Source organism: Myotis davidii, unplaced genomic scaffold (assembly GCF_000327345.1).
Source record: "Myotis davidii unplaced genomic scaffold, ASM32734v1 scaffold217, whole genome shotgun sequence".
NCBI classification, from domain to species: domain Eukaryota; kingdom Metazoa; phylum Chordata; class Mammalia; order Chiroptera; family Vespertilionidae; genus Myotis; species Myotis davidii.
Window position 1 is genome coordinate 1056264 of NW_006290034.1, and position 14831 is coordinate 1071094.

Below are 14831 nucleotides of genomic sequence, written 5' to 3' on the forward strand. Positions count from 1 at the left end.
GCTGCTGAAACCAGCTTTTCCAAAAATGGAACAGCTGTGTCTTTATCTACTAAATCAAGAACAAAAATAACAAGTTTCATATTTCGGGGCCATTTTTTTCCCTAATCAAAGAGAGATTTAGACCTGACCAGTAATCCTCAAAACTGTCAAGGATATAAAAAAATAAGGATAATTTGAAAACAACTGGCCGAACCGGTTTGGCTCGGTGGATAGAGCGTCGGCCTGCGGACTCAAGGGTCCCAGGTTCGATTCCGGTCAAGGGCATGTACCTGGGTTGCGGGCACATCCCCACTGCGGGGCGTGCAGGAGGCAGCTGATGGATGTTTCTCTCTCATCGATGTTTCTAACTCTCTATCCCTCTCCCTTCCTCTCTGTAAAAATATCAATAAAATATATTTTAAAAAAACAAAACAAAAAACAACTGTATCGGTCAAGAGGACCTAAGAAGACATGAGAACTACATGTGCTATGTTATTCTGGACAAAATCCTAGGTCAGAAAGGGGGACTAGGTAGAAATGAGAACATCTGAAGCAACTATAGACTCAGCTAATGATAATGTTTCATTAATTGGAACAAATGTGCTAAAATACGAATGTTAACAGGGGAAACTGCGTGCAGATGCATATGGGAATTCTCTGCACAATCTTCACAATTTTTCTGTAAATAAAAAACTGCACTAATAATACAGTTTTAAAAAGAGACTGTGGAAGGTACTTAATGCTATGAAACTCATGCATCTATTTTGCCTTTGGCTTTGTTTGAAATCCTTTCAAAGGTCTTTGAAACCATACACTTGGCTCCCGTGAGTAACCTCAAGCAGAAATGCAGTTATTAGAGACTACAGACCACTGATGACGATAAACAACAATCACCTTCAGTGTTTATTGACACGCTGGTACATTCCCAGCACTCTGCCCCGCCTTTCTATTTATTCTTTATCCACACTCATCTTATGTAAGACGTACAGCACTCAATAAAAAACAAAAAACAAAAAACAAAACAAAAACTTTTAGGCACAAGAAGAGACAATTAAATGCCTCAGGATCTGAGAAAATAAGAGGTAAATGAGGCAGAGCCCCGGTGACCCAGACACTGAAGTTAGCAGAAAAAGACTTTAAAATAATCTTGATGACAATTCAGGCAAAGAAAAGGCCAACCAGAGAGATGAAACCATGCAAAACATAACCAGAATACTGAAATCTGTTTTAAGAGAATCAAACTGCCATTCTGCAAAGGAATAACACATTTAAAAATAGACTTTAATGCATACTTTTAACGGCATTCGCAATGATTTAACTGCATTTGTCATATTCAATGTGTCTCCTTAGCAACCAAGACACGTCTGACACGTGAGAATGGCTCTTCCGTGCACATTTTCTGAGTCCGTCCGAGGAGTGTGTTGTGAAGTGCAGCCGATAAGTGAGGGGACCTGGGCGGAAAGGTTAAACAATGTGCCAAAGGGTCACACGGCCTGTAACCGGCAGAGCTGGGACTCAGAGCCGCCCGCCTGGCCTGCGAAGGCCCAGGAAGATGCCGATACCCAGCGCCTGTCCCTCTCCCGGGAACAGCAGGTCGCCGACAGTGAAACCGCTCAGTGACTCCACGTCTCACCTTACACCAAAATTAAATGGTCAGAGGCCTCAAAAACTTTAAACATTAGTAAGAATGACTGAGGGCTTCACAAATAAGCAGCACCACAGCAATTCCTGGGAACGTCCAACGCCGGCTCCCCGACATCGAGACGCCGGTATCAGAGGGAAGAAGTCTGTCGGACTGCGGGGTAGGGGCAGCCTGGCATGGGTGGCCGTGGGAACGATTCTGGGGCGACAGGGCTCCGGGGCGAGGGAAAGGCATGCGGGGCAACACTCCAGAGCGGCCAAAAAACATCTGGTGCGACCGCGTGGCAATCTGACGTCAGTTCATCCTCTCCCTGAGGAAGTGACGGTTCCAAGACACAGTTGGGAAAAGCGCTGGCACCTAATTACCAGAATCCTGACTCCGGACCAGAGGGGCGGGTCTGGGCACTTTTTAACAGGAAGGCATCAGCATTAAGGGACCAGCCGGGAAGACCATTGTACAGACGCCCTGGCTGGTGTGGCTCAGTGGATAGGGCGTCGCCCTGCGGACTGAAGGGTCCCAGGTTCGATTCCGGTCAAGGGCACATGCCTGGGTTGTGGGTTGGATTCCCAGTAGGAAGCGGGCAGGAGGCAGCTGATAAATGATTCTCCCTCATCATCGATGTTTCTATCTCTCTCTCTCCCTCTCCTTTCTCTGAAATAAATAAAAATGTATAAATTTGGAAAAGATGATTGCACAGCTAATGTGGAAATTCTGCGAAACGGAGTGAAATGACAGGAATGTGAAGACAGGACCGTATTGGAAAGGAAAGCCTCACCACGCCACAGAACAAGACGCGCGTGGCCCGGCCGAGCCTTCACCATTGTCCTCACAAACAAGCGTGGAGACACGGCAGGCCCCCACCCCCCACCCGGGGATCTGTGTGCTCCGAGCCAGAGCCCCAGGAACCCACGCGGAAGGGAGCACCCACCAGCTCTGCCCACGGACCCGTCACAATCCATAGGAACTTTCCTCTCCGGGAAGTGGGCGGTCCCGCGCCCTCCTCCCCAGCCAGAGGCCTGGCTCCTCGCTGTGAGCCCCAAGCCTTTCTCGGAGGAAAGGCCCGCACACCCACACGTGGGGGGCCCTTCAGAGCCCCGGCCGCCGCCTCCACACTCAGACCCACTTCAACCGGCGCCTTCGTTATTCAATCCGTCGCCGGCGTCTGGCCTTCCACTGGGGGAAGGAGCACGGGAGGGCCTGTTCGGTGGGATCTGGGCGAGGAGGTATCTTATGTCTAAGCCTGAGGAACTGTACCCCTTCGCTAAACAAACACTGAAAAGGCAAAAAAAAAAAAAAATGTTGGTGATGTTTGTTGTGTGTATATCAACACAGAAGAGCAGGCACTGAATGTTCTCCTGGCCACTAACTTACCCATCAACTTCTCTGTTAGTCCCTGGGGCTTTCAAATCACGCACTAAGGTACAAAACATGGGCCAGGTATGCAGGCTGTTTTCAGGTAACTTTGACTTTTGCCGGGACCATGTGGTTCAGTGGTTGAGCATAGACCCATGAACCAGGAGGTCTCAGCTTGATCCCCAGCAGAGGGAGTGCAGGAGGCAGCTGATGGATGATTCTCTCTCATCATTAATGTTTCTCTCTCTCTCCCCCACTGCTGCCTCTCTGAAATCAAGAATATATTTTATTTTATTTTTTTTTTATAAGAATATATTTTAAAAATTCAACGAAGTTGTATATCTTTCTAAAAAGTAACCAGAATTATGGCTTAAATATTATTCTTTTTTTGCCTGAACAGACAAAAATGAACACATACTAATGGGGCAGAAATTTAGCGTCTGGATGTATTTTTAAACTTCATCTCTCTCTTCTGAAAGATGCGGTACTGAAAACAAAGCAACATCACGCGTGACTCAGGAAAGAATGGAGAATGACTCCCTCTCTGATTTAATTTAAAATACACTGGAAAAAACAACATGTGCTGATTACCAAGATTCAGCCACACAGAGAAAAATGGTGGAGGTTTTTGTTGTTTCTTTGTTTTTAAAAAATCATTTGTTAATTGAAACAGCAAAAATACTCAAGTCAAATTGTTAGCTGAGTTTTAAAAATAAGTTTATATTCCCAGTAACAAATACATGCAATAGCAAAGTTATAAATCGGAGGAGAGAAAGAGCCCAAGACCATCTCACCCCAAATAACCTGACCCCAAACAAGACTTGAAGCAAGCCCAGTGTCTCCCGCCAAACGCCAAACGCACAAGATAATTACTTAATAAGCTCAAAATTTCCTTCTTCATGCTATTGGAGCTAGACAATAATTGAACACTCCTATTTTCTCCTATTCAAAAAAATAAAGTCAGACTATTTTCTGACGAGAATGAGAGCTGCCCTACCTGACAGGGTGCTGTGGTGTGTAGCACACTGCGTGATGACATTAGGCTGATGACAGCCGTACGACACTGTTTGTACAGTGGCTACAAATAGATGCATCAGAGAAGTCTCCCTGCCATGGACAATAATTTAAACCCATTATTCCTTTCAAAATTAGAATTAGTTTTGATGATATTAAGTTAACACTCTTTGATTTATCAAAGTCATTTTCAAAACACAAAGCTGCAGTTTCTTTATGATGAAGTTATACGCTTTATCCACCATTCAAGATGTGCATAGGCGAGGCTAGCGTGGCTCCGTGCTTGAGTGTCAACCTATGAACCAGGAGGTCACAGTTTGATTCCTGGTCAGGGCACATGCCCGGGTTGCAGGCTCGAACCCCCGTGTGGGGCATGCAGGATGAGTGATTCTCTCTCATCATTGATGTTTCTCTCTCTCTCTCCTTCTCCCTTCCTCTCTGAAATCAATAAAAATATATTTAAAATAAATAAGTAAATGAAAATTGAAAAGGGTGTTAATAGCACTTAGAAAGTGCCCACCAATAGCACATGGGTTACTTATTTAGGGCATCATATCTGAATAATAACTCAGAGTATAGATCGCGTATTCATGCAGATAGTGCAGTGGGAGGCAGGCAGAAGCACACCGGACAAGGTTCCGGAACATTCAGTTACTTTACTAAGTAGTTGCATGACCCCAACAAGTCAGTTAGCCTTGCTGGGTTCCAAGTTTTTATTTCATACAATGAGATGGCTCGTTAGATTACAACTTCACTTGTCTGGCTTCTGTTCCCTTGACTTTTACTTATTAACATTAAAAATATTCTTATGAGGATGGTATGTGTTTGTACCAACTATTCTTTGTCTCGATGACACTAAAGAAAGAGTTTAATTATGTAAATTAATGCAAATATGGGCCATATATCGTTGTTGTATTTTAAACATAGATGCCATTTTCAAAAATATTTACAAAGGCATCTATTTAAATGTGTCCATCCACAGACACACAACCACAAACAATGTGTTATTACTGGTTCCAAACGAAACTGGCTTAGGATACACAATGGACATCTTTCTCCTTTAGTTCTACTTGCGTTACTTTTAGTTTTTATATTGCTTGAATTTTATAATGGCTTGACGAACAATTTGTGAGTTATAGGAAGTTTTTCAGAACTAAATATTCTTCTTTGGAAGCAAATATGAAGAAAAGCAGTTACCATTCCACATTATATTGGCTGGGATGAAAAGTAAAAATGTAATCTTTTAAAGGCCCAAAGGCATGTTTTACAAAACAGAAATGAGAAAGATTTTGCTAAGCATTAATGATTCAACAGTGCACATTCATCTATCTTCTTCCCCACAACACGTGAAAGAAAATGGGGCATTTTGAAAATAAGATGCTAGCTCTTTGTTTTGAAATCCTACCATTTGCCAGACTCAACCTTAGGAAGTTATAGATGAAAGCTAAAGGTTGCATTCTGAAAAATTTAGTTAATGTTGTATCAGCTGACAAATGAGGCAGAAATGAGCTTACACTTGCATTGATAATTGCAAATTAATATTTTATTATGGTCTGAACACAGCGATCCATAATTATTTTGTAGAACATTTTTTTCCATTTTGTAAAACTAGTTGTACACTTAGAGAAAAGTTAGGGTATTTGGAAAATAAGTACAATATCTGGGAAACGTCCTCACCTACTGATAATGTACATGACTCAGCATAGGAGTAAGACCCCCGCAGGCCTGTCAGAGACAGATCGACAGGATAAACAGATGGTTTGGAAACAGGCCTACACGAATCCAGAGTTAAATATGTGACAAAGGTGGCATTTCAGAATAGTGGGGAGATATACTATATACAAACAGATTTGGAACAGTCATTGAGGGGGAAAAAACCCAAATCTTTCCCTCACTCGATACCAACATAAAAAATGAGCGTAGGGCCCTAGCCGGTTTGGCTCAGTGGATAGAGCGTCGGCCTGGGGACTGAAGAGTCCTGGGTTCGATTCTGGTCAAGGGCATGTACCTTGGTTGCAGGCACATTCCCAGTAGTGGGTGTGCAGGAGGCAGCTGATCGATGCTTCTCTCTCATCGATGTTTCTAACTCTCTATTCCTCTCCCTTCCTCTCTGTAAAAAATCAATAAAATATATATTTTTAAAAATTAGCGTAGGGCCTGTTGCATGTTACTCTGTAACCAGGTATTATTTTTACTAGAAATAGACATGCTCATTGTAGAAGGATAATAATATGGAGCTTTAGAAGAAACATGCTAATAACGTCTCTCCTCCCCTCCCTCAACCTCAATCAATGAAGGAGATTAAGTTTAAATTAAATCCTTCTAGTCCAGGTTCAGCTTATATATAAGTTGGAATTTTTTCTAAAGAGAGAGCCACGCTCTTCATATTAAGATGCCGCCTACTCTTCGTCACTTACTAAGGATATACTTCTAGATCAATAAATATAACAGCAATCCATTTCTAAAACATAGTCATAACAGTCTATAAAATACAGTGTAACAGAGTTGGCAATTTTTTTAAATGATGGGCACTCTAGTTGTCTTGAGTTTTCTGCTATTTCAAAACAATCCTACAATTGCTACAATCGCTACTCCTGTGCGTAGGCTATTACATGGTGGTACTTTTATTTCTCTCGGATGGACCAACAGTAAAGCATTTCTGGCACAAGAGTATAGAAATGTTCGCAAGAGCCACGCACTTCCCGCGGTACCAGCCTGCCTGTTTCCTTCCTCCTGAACGGCACAGAAGGTTACTGAACATTCTGACTTCAACAATCGGATGGGGAGGAACTGGCGTCCCATCCTTTGACTGGCCTACTGATATTTCTGAGCAATAGGAGGACGCCGCTAATGTCATTAGGAATCACTTGTCTCACCTCGTCTATAATGTGTATAGCTTCTGCCCTTGCATCGCCTGGGTTGGCTTATTAATCTCATTCACATTTTCAGGAACTCCTCTGATGAAGAGAGACGTTACCGGCTAGCCTCACACGTGCATGGCAAAAACACTTCCACTTGGCTTCATGTTTGGTGAGTTATTATGTTAAAAATACATTTTAAAATGTGCACCGCAAGCTCTGCTCTCACTTAGTTTGGAGCTTCGAAATTATCCTTAACTATGTTTCTCTTTATATGTAAAAGCAAGTCCACGTAACATTCATTAGATGGCCTGAACGCGGATACTAAAGGTAAAGTCAAAATTATTCCACGGCCACGTTTCAAAGAACCCATCATCTTCCAAAGGAATGGAAAGTCCTCTTCGTTATATACATTATGCTCTCATATTCACTTGGCTCTTTTTACAAACTTTCATCTGCTCCAGAAATGTGTGTCCTTCCACCAACACCTCGTGGTTTTGAGTAGAGGAGCCTTACAGGGAATTTCCATCTCTGAGACAGCAGATCTCTGTCTTATTTCTCAGAAGCTTCTTACAAATATTACTGATACTTACAATAAATTCTGCCGGCTTCTTTCACTAGGGATCTGTGCTAAAGCATCTTCCATCTCACATGGAGTCATGTAGTCACGCTTTTCTCTAACGTGTGTATTACAGTTATTTTTCTAGATATGAAAGGCACACAAAAGCACAGAGATTCTATAAAATATGCAAATCAGTGGAAAAATCAACACTTTCCAGTTTCATCTAACATTAAAAACAGTAACAAAAAAGATCTCCATTGTCTGAAATCTCCATTGCAAACAAGGAAACCTTTTTAAAGCAGTGACTCTTCCCGCCCCCTGCATTTACAGACTGACCTCAGGCATTCCTCTATAAAGTGCTGTTTGCTCAAAGGAAAACAAGCAAGAAACGGAGCCCAGCCCTCCCAGGCTGGTGACTAGGAGGCGAGCTTCCAGTGCAGAGAGAGGATCGCCACAACCCACACAGAGGGCACAGGGCAAGACTAGGGAGGCGGTGGGCGGGACAGAAGGCGGGGGGTGGGGGGTAGGAAGATAAAGGGTGGAAGTACTGGCCTAAACACTCCACTGAGTCACAGACACCCACACAATGCGACGCGAGTGGCATCCTTTTCCCGAGACTAAGGCTCGCTGAGTCTGGGGGCCCAATTCCCTCTCCGTCTGGGAAGGCCCCGCCTGGGCCTGGGCCGGGCCGCAGAGCGAGCTGGAAGGACCAACACGGCACCGGCTGATGAATCTCTCTCTTCACAAAAATCAAGAGCCTCTGGCCTTCTAATTGCCAGTGATTCGGCAACAACGCACGGCTGACAAGGGCTCCTTAAGGCCGGCGAAGACCTCCTTTCCAATCAGTATCAGTATCTCCGCACCCCTCCCTCCAGGAACCCGTGGAACTCGGTCCTGAGTGCGGTGTCCTTGGGGGGTAACGAACGGGGGCAGTGAACCAAACGGAACGCTTCTTCCTTCAGAGATGATTCTGATCTTGCTGAGACATTTTATAAACTTGGAGAAGGAGTCACAATTTCTGTCTTTTTTTTTTTTAAATTTTGAATGTAGGGGGCATACACTATTAGAATCTCAGAGCCATACTGAATGTTAGACTTTCTAGGGAGAATTTGCTAGCCGGGGCCATAATTCTAATCTCTCTCACACTTGAAGGCAGGAGTACTGCCTTGGGTATAATTGTAGCCAACACATACTGGACTTCAAAGTTTGGACATTTTATTTCACTCCTTTTCTCATCCTATATAATAAAACCCTAATATGTAAACCAACTGAACGGTGGAATGACTAGTCACTATGACACACACTGACCACCAGGGGGCAGATGCTCAATGCAGGAGCTGCCCCTGGTGGTCAGTGCGCTCCCACAGGGGGAGACCCGCTCAGCCAGAAGCCAAGCTCATGGCTGGAGAGCGCAGTGGCAGGGGCGGGAGCCTCTTCCACCTCCACAGCAGCGCTAAGGGCCCCGCCGCCACGGGACATCCCCTGAGGGGTCCCGGACTGCGAGAGGGCACAGGCCGGGCTGAGGGACCCCCTCCCTCCAGCGCACGAATGTCATGCACCGGGCTTCTAGTGAGGTTAGAATTAAAGATTTCCTATGTATGTTTCTCATAAGCCCTTTATTTTCACATATGACAAAATTCCTGTGAGGATGTCTGTTTGGGATGCTCCAACGTTCATAAATGAGATCCCTTCCCAGAATCCACCTTATTAGTTACAAAACAAATACATAGCACTGAACATTTCATATCATCTATAGGACTAAATCTCAAATACTGAGCACAGAATTCAAATTCTTTCACAACCTAATCCCAATCCAAGGGCCATGTTTCTGTCCTAGTCACAGTGAATTTATTACATTTCCCTTAAACCTGATACATACATGCCCACATTTCCTGCTTTTTCAAATGCTAAATACTGTTCCTCTGTTGCAACAATAACCACACTGAATTATGGTTATTCTTTGAACATAGATGTTCTTGCTCATAGATTATGAACTACAAAAAGGCAAGTGTGTATGGTACACAGTAGATGTTCAAGAATGACAACTACAAAAGTAGTAACTACTTATATGGTATTTACCATATTGAGTGAATAGGGAAATTAATAATTCCACATCAACAAAATATTTCCTGAGTAATTACTATGTTAGAGATTTTCACCTACAAGTGTTATTCAGTGTATACCGTGACCTTATAAGACAAATATTATCTTTCATAAATAAAACTAAAGAGATAAGCCCGACCTGCATGGCTCAGTGGTTGTGCATCGACCTATGAACCAGGAGGTCATGTTTTGATTCCTGGTCAGGGCACATGCCCGGGTTGCAGGCTCGATCCCTAGTGGGGGTGTGCAGGAGGCAGCTAGCCAATCAATGACTTTCTCTCATCACTGATGTTTCTCTCTCTCTCTCCACCTCTCTTCCTCTCTGAAATCAATAAAAAAATATATTTTTAAAAAAGTAAAGAGATAAGTAGTTTTTCCTGCATTCACTCTAAGAGGTCAAACTAAAAATTCCACCTAGATTTCAAATCCCAATAAATCTGATGATGTAGGTTAATGCCATGACCTTTACCCCAGGAACAGCCTCAGGAATGATTCTTTGGAAATCCTACAGCTATATAAATGTATTATTTCCCTCCTGATCGATCTTTTAAAAGCTAATTGACATATTGAGAAATGACCTTTAGCTATGGAAAGCCACCTGGCTGTGGGCCGCACACGGGGGTTTGGCAGCGTTTTAGAACATGGGTATGAGGCCTGTGGACAGGATGCTTCCGTCCTCAGAGGAGACTTCCTCCAGGCGCTGCCCGTTTGTTAAAGGATAAGACACAACAAAAGGTGCTATTAGTTAATCATTCCATCAACCCACCATGCGCTTCCTGGGCGAAACCTGGGCTTAGCCTTACATTGATTTAACAAACGAAACATCACACTTAAGAGATCAAAGCTGGTTTTGTCCGGCTCAGGCCCGCTTCCTACGCTCTGCTTGCTTGTGATGGAGGGTGGTTTCTGTCTGCAGCTCTACCAGCCCCTCCGATTGGCTCCCGTCTTAAACAAATGAACTGAATGTTAGGAGAATGGAGCGGTCCACTCCACTCCTTCGCTGCCTCTCCGTGTGTCAGACGGTAAAACAAAGATTTTTCACAATCAGAAGTGCGCTGCGATGGTCGGCGACAGTGCCCACCTACAAGCAGTGAGCACGCGGACGCTCGAGTCCATCGAGTCGATGAATACCTACGTCAAACCATCACTCATTTCAACAGGCGCTAATCTTTAAGCCGATGAGCAACAATATGCCGTTTCACACGCATCGTATCACGGCGTGGAGGGGGCTAATTAATGAAATGCGCCACATTTCCGCAACCTACAGAAACCGCATTTCCAATTCTTCGCCCATCTATTCAGACACGCTTTATGCTCTCCTCGCAGGTCCCACCAGAGATCTGGACCAACGGGTGCGGTGAGGTTGCGGTCGCAGACAGACGTCCAAACTTACCTTGTTTGCGATGCTGGTGATGAAGGATTTGATGTCGAGATTTGTGGGGCAGCTCTTCTGACACGGGGCGTCTGCACACTTCAGGCATCTGGGAGGTCAAACAGCTGATTAGAGAAGTTACCCAGTAGCTGAGATGATGTTCTATGTATCCTCTACCCGACACCCCACCACAGTGAGTGAACAGCGAGGACAGATAAAACCGCACCACTTTCAGGTACAAAACCTTGTTATGCGGGAAAGTAAACACATTCTTTCCCTTCGTTCGCAGCTGCAGAGATGAGCAGAGTAGCAGGTGACAACCACCCTGCTCGCCTGCTCCTCCTTAGAGTTTTGGGGGTTCAGACTTATTTAAGATCCGTCATTCAGCCCTAGCCCGTCTGGCTCAGTGACTGGAGCGTCGGCCCTTCAACTGAAGGGTCACGGGTTCGATTCTGGGCAAGGGCACAAACCTGATCCCCAGCCTGGTCAGGACGCATGTGGGAGGCAACCAATAAATGTCTCTCACATGGATGGTTCTCTCTCTCTTCCCCCCCCCGCCCCCCCCCCTCCACTCTCTCTAAAAGTCAATGGGAAAGATATCCTCAGGTGAGGATTAACAACATAAAGAGCCATCATCCACTCATTGACCAAATCAGTTTTGTTTTGCTCCCTTACGATGCGAGTAACCCTGGAGAGTGCAATCTTTTCCGATAAAAGTTCTGTCTGCCTGCTACCACAATCACCACACCAAGCCAAGAGGTACCGTGCCTCATTTTACCCCCTGGAGCATCCTCTCTTCCTTCCTTAGCCCCCACCCCCTTCCTTTGGCTTTGGCCATCCCTCCCTGTCCAATGTCCTCATGGCTTTCACCCACACGCTACTCGCATGGCAACTGGGCTTTGTGGCAGCTGTGTGGGTGCACAGCCCACACCCCCTCCTGTCACTGACGCTTTTCTCCCTCGAGGGCTGTGCCCTTCGCTGAAGAGAACAGGCTGGGCCAAGATCAAGGCCCCTGTCCGTGGCAGGATGTGTGCAGCTACAGGCCACAAGGGGCTCAGAGACCAGACCGGCCCCGCCTGGGAACCAGGTCCGCAGGGACCCACTGCAGGCTGGGTGGGGGCTCTGTCCCTCCAATCCCCACTCCTCTTGTACAGAGACTGGCTGTCCGCCAGGCCTCCCGCACACCCATCTCATCTCAGAACCTGTGCCTCCGAACCACCTGGGAAGCATGACCTATGCCCCTGGGCCCACAGAGGAGTCCTCGCCAGGCTGAGGGTGGGCCTGGGAGCCTGAATTTTGGAGGGGAAAACCTTTTGAAATGATTCTAATGTCGATGGCTGGACCCACTTAGGGAGAATCACAATTCTATAATGACTCCTCCCGGACTGAAACTGGGAAGAATGGTCTTTAATTCGCACAACTAATGTCAGCTTGTTCATTTCCTCATTCTTTTCTTTAATAGTTAATGAGCCCGACCAGTGTGGCTTAGTGCTTAAGCTTCGACCCATGAACCAGGCGGTCACGGTTCGATTCCTGGTCAGAACACAGGCCCGGGTTGCGGGCTCGATCCCCAGTGTGGGGTGTGCAGGAGGCTGCTGAGCCATGATTCTCTCTCATCATGGATGTTTCTATTTCTTTCCCCCTTTCCCTTCCTCTCTGAAATCAATAAAAATATATTTAAAAAAAAGAATCAGTGGACATTAGGGAAGTGAAGGAGGGTGGATTTGGAGTTCAGGGTCACTCGAGACAAGAACCTGAGAATAGAACATGATGGGTACGCGAACCAGTGGAATTTGGTCTGGCAGAGTGAGAGGGGGAGTAGGAAAACAGTAGACCAGAGATCTAAAACATAAGCTACCACCCTGTCACATCTGTCAGGAGACCAGAAATCTCTGAGAATTTCACTGAGAATGAACCCTCCGCGGCTCCATTGACAAAGGTGTCCGCCAGCTCATTTTCCACCCTCTTCCCTGTGGGAAGACCTGGTTCCTTTCCCAGGAGAGGACAGTGCCATCTCCTTGTCCTTCTGTTGTGCGTGGAAGAGTCTTCATTAGCCGAGCCGGTTTCTCAGTCCCTAATTAATATCTTGTTTCTACATCTATCTCCTTTCTCTCGCCCGTGCCCTCAGCCTTCTCCCTAAATTAAATTCTACACAATGAGTACCGAAGGCTTTTCATAATCAATTGTCCTCTCCGAGCTGCAGTCATTAAGCCGCTCTCCCATCCTGTCACTAAACGCATTGTTAAGATTCACATCTATCATGCGGCAGCATTCCTATCGTCTCATACTTGTGATTTTCACCCTAAAACAATGTCGCCGAGTTCAAGAAGAATTGCTTGAAAGCGTGATCAGCAGCGTACGGCGTACAACAATGCAAAACGGGCCCAATCCAGGGTCCCTTCGTCCGCGACGCCGAAATGAGGCGATACTTGTATGTGTTACCTTCGCGTGAATTCATGCGCTGAGCACTAATGGTGATCTGAAAGGATGTTCTAGGATGCAATAAAATAAAAGAGCTGAAAATGTAGCCAACCGTATGCCATCTTAAATACCTCCTAATTTATCTTTTTTTTAAGTCACTTCAACAGTTTTTTAAATACCTGTCGTGGAGTAGAAATACAGCAACAGAGAGATGGAGTGGAGTTCTCCCTAATGAAGTCACACGTTTTCTGCCTTCCCTCCACCACCCCTACCACCCAACTTGAATAATAAGGCAATTACAAAATAAAGTTATAATGTCAGCAGGTATGAATGAGTCATATTAGTGTCCAGTGTGGGTTTTTCTAGGCTTCCAGAAAAATCTTACATTCGACCCAAACGGATGCACCCCAGCAGCCCTGACACAAGGTACGCATTTTTAGTTGTGGTTATTAAGTCTCTTTACCAGATAATTCTCCTTTTATTATGGAGCTAGTTCACAAATAACAGCTGTTGGAAATGTCAGATGTTAATGAGGCAGGGCGAAGCAGGCCTGGATTGCAGCATCCTTTTTTTTTTTTCCTCCAGCGCCATGAATATGCCGGGAATCGGCTGACTGATAATAACACCGTCTTGCAATTCTCTGAGCGTGCGGCAGCCCTAAAGTGCACGGGGCTGCCATTAATCCCACTTATCACTCCGACGGCTCAGTAATTACACCTCCGCCGGAGCCAGGTAGGCCTAATAGAACAGCAGCCGCGGCACGGGCACGCACGCCGGCGAGATGTTTTATTAAACGTGGTGGGGGTTGATCATCCAGTGACATTCCTGTTGACCTATTTTTCTATTTGACAATAAATTATCCTTTGACCACGCCATAATAGGTATTACGGAGTGCATTTGCGGTACCCGATCGGAATGGCACCGCCTCACAACGATGGAGGTAAATGGTGTAAATAAAATAGCAGAAATGCATGTCAGACAGTTATTACCCAAATTGCTCTAAATGACTGATACGGTGAAAAATCGCAGGCACCGTACTTAGGGGAATATGTCAACAATTATTGCAAACCACAGTTCCACGTACATTTTTCCCTTCGAAGTAACGTTTAAATGACTCGTCTTTATCTTCCGTCGTTTAATTCGCCTGCTATGTCTCAACATTACTCTGTTATAAGGTAGTTTATTTTTAAATGTGTCGCAAAGGGGGAGAGTTAATTCCAGATAAACCATGATGTAATATTTTAATCCCCAAATAATTACATTTGTACGAAGAGGAGCATATTAGATGATGTTTGAGAGCAATGAAACATCTTAGATTTTTTACTCGTGATAAACTTTTCTCATTTCCATTGTTAGTAGAGAGCATCACAATGGATTTCATCAAAAGCAAAATATAGAGTCCTTAATAGTGTTAACTCTTCATGATTCAATCTGACCATTAAAAAATTTGTATAAAACGTTAGTACTGCTACTTACGGGACAACAATCATTGGTGATATATTGATCAAGGATCTTTCTCTAGGGAAA

The 14831-nt window shown here is 44.9% G+C and overlaps 1 protein-coding gene across 1 annotated transcript in view; it reads right to left on the reverse strand.

The window, feature by feature from the left end:
• The window catches only part of DPYD (dihydropyrimidine dehydrogenase), a 322055-nt gene that overhangs the window by 224512 nt on the left and 82712 nt on the right, over positions 1-14831 (reverse strand). Inside the window, 1 exon segment of the mRNA XM_015563508.1 lies at positions 10905-10992. Coding sequence (XP_015418994.1) covers positions 10905-10992 — 88 coding nt within the window.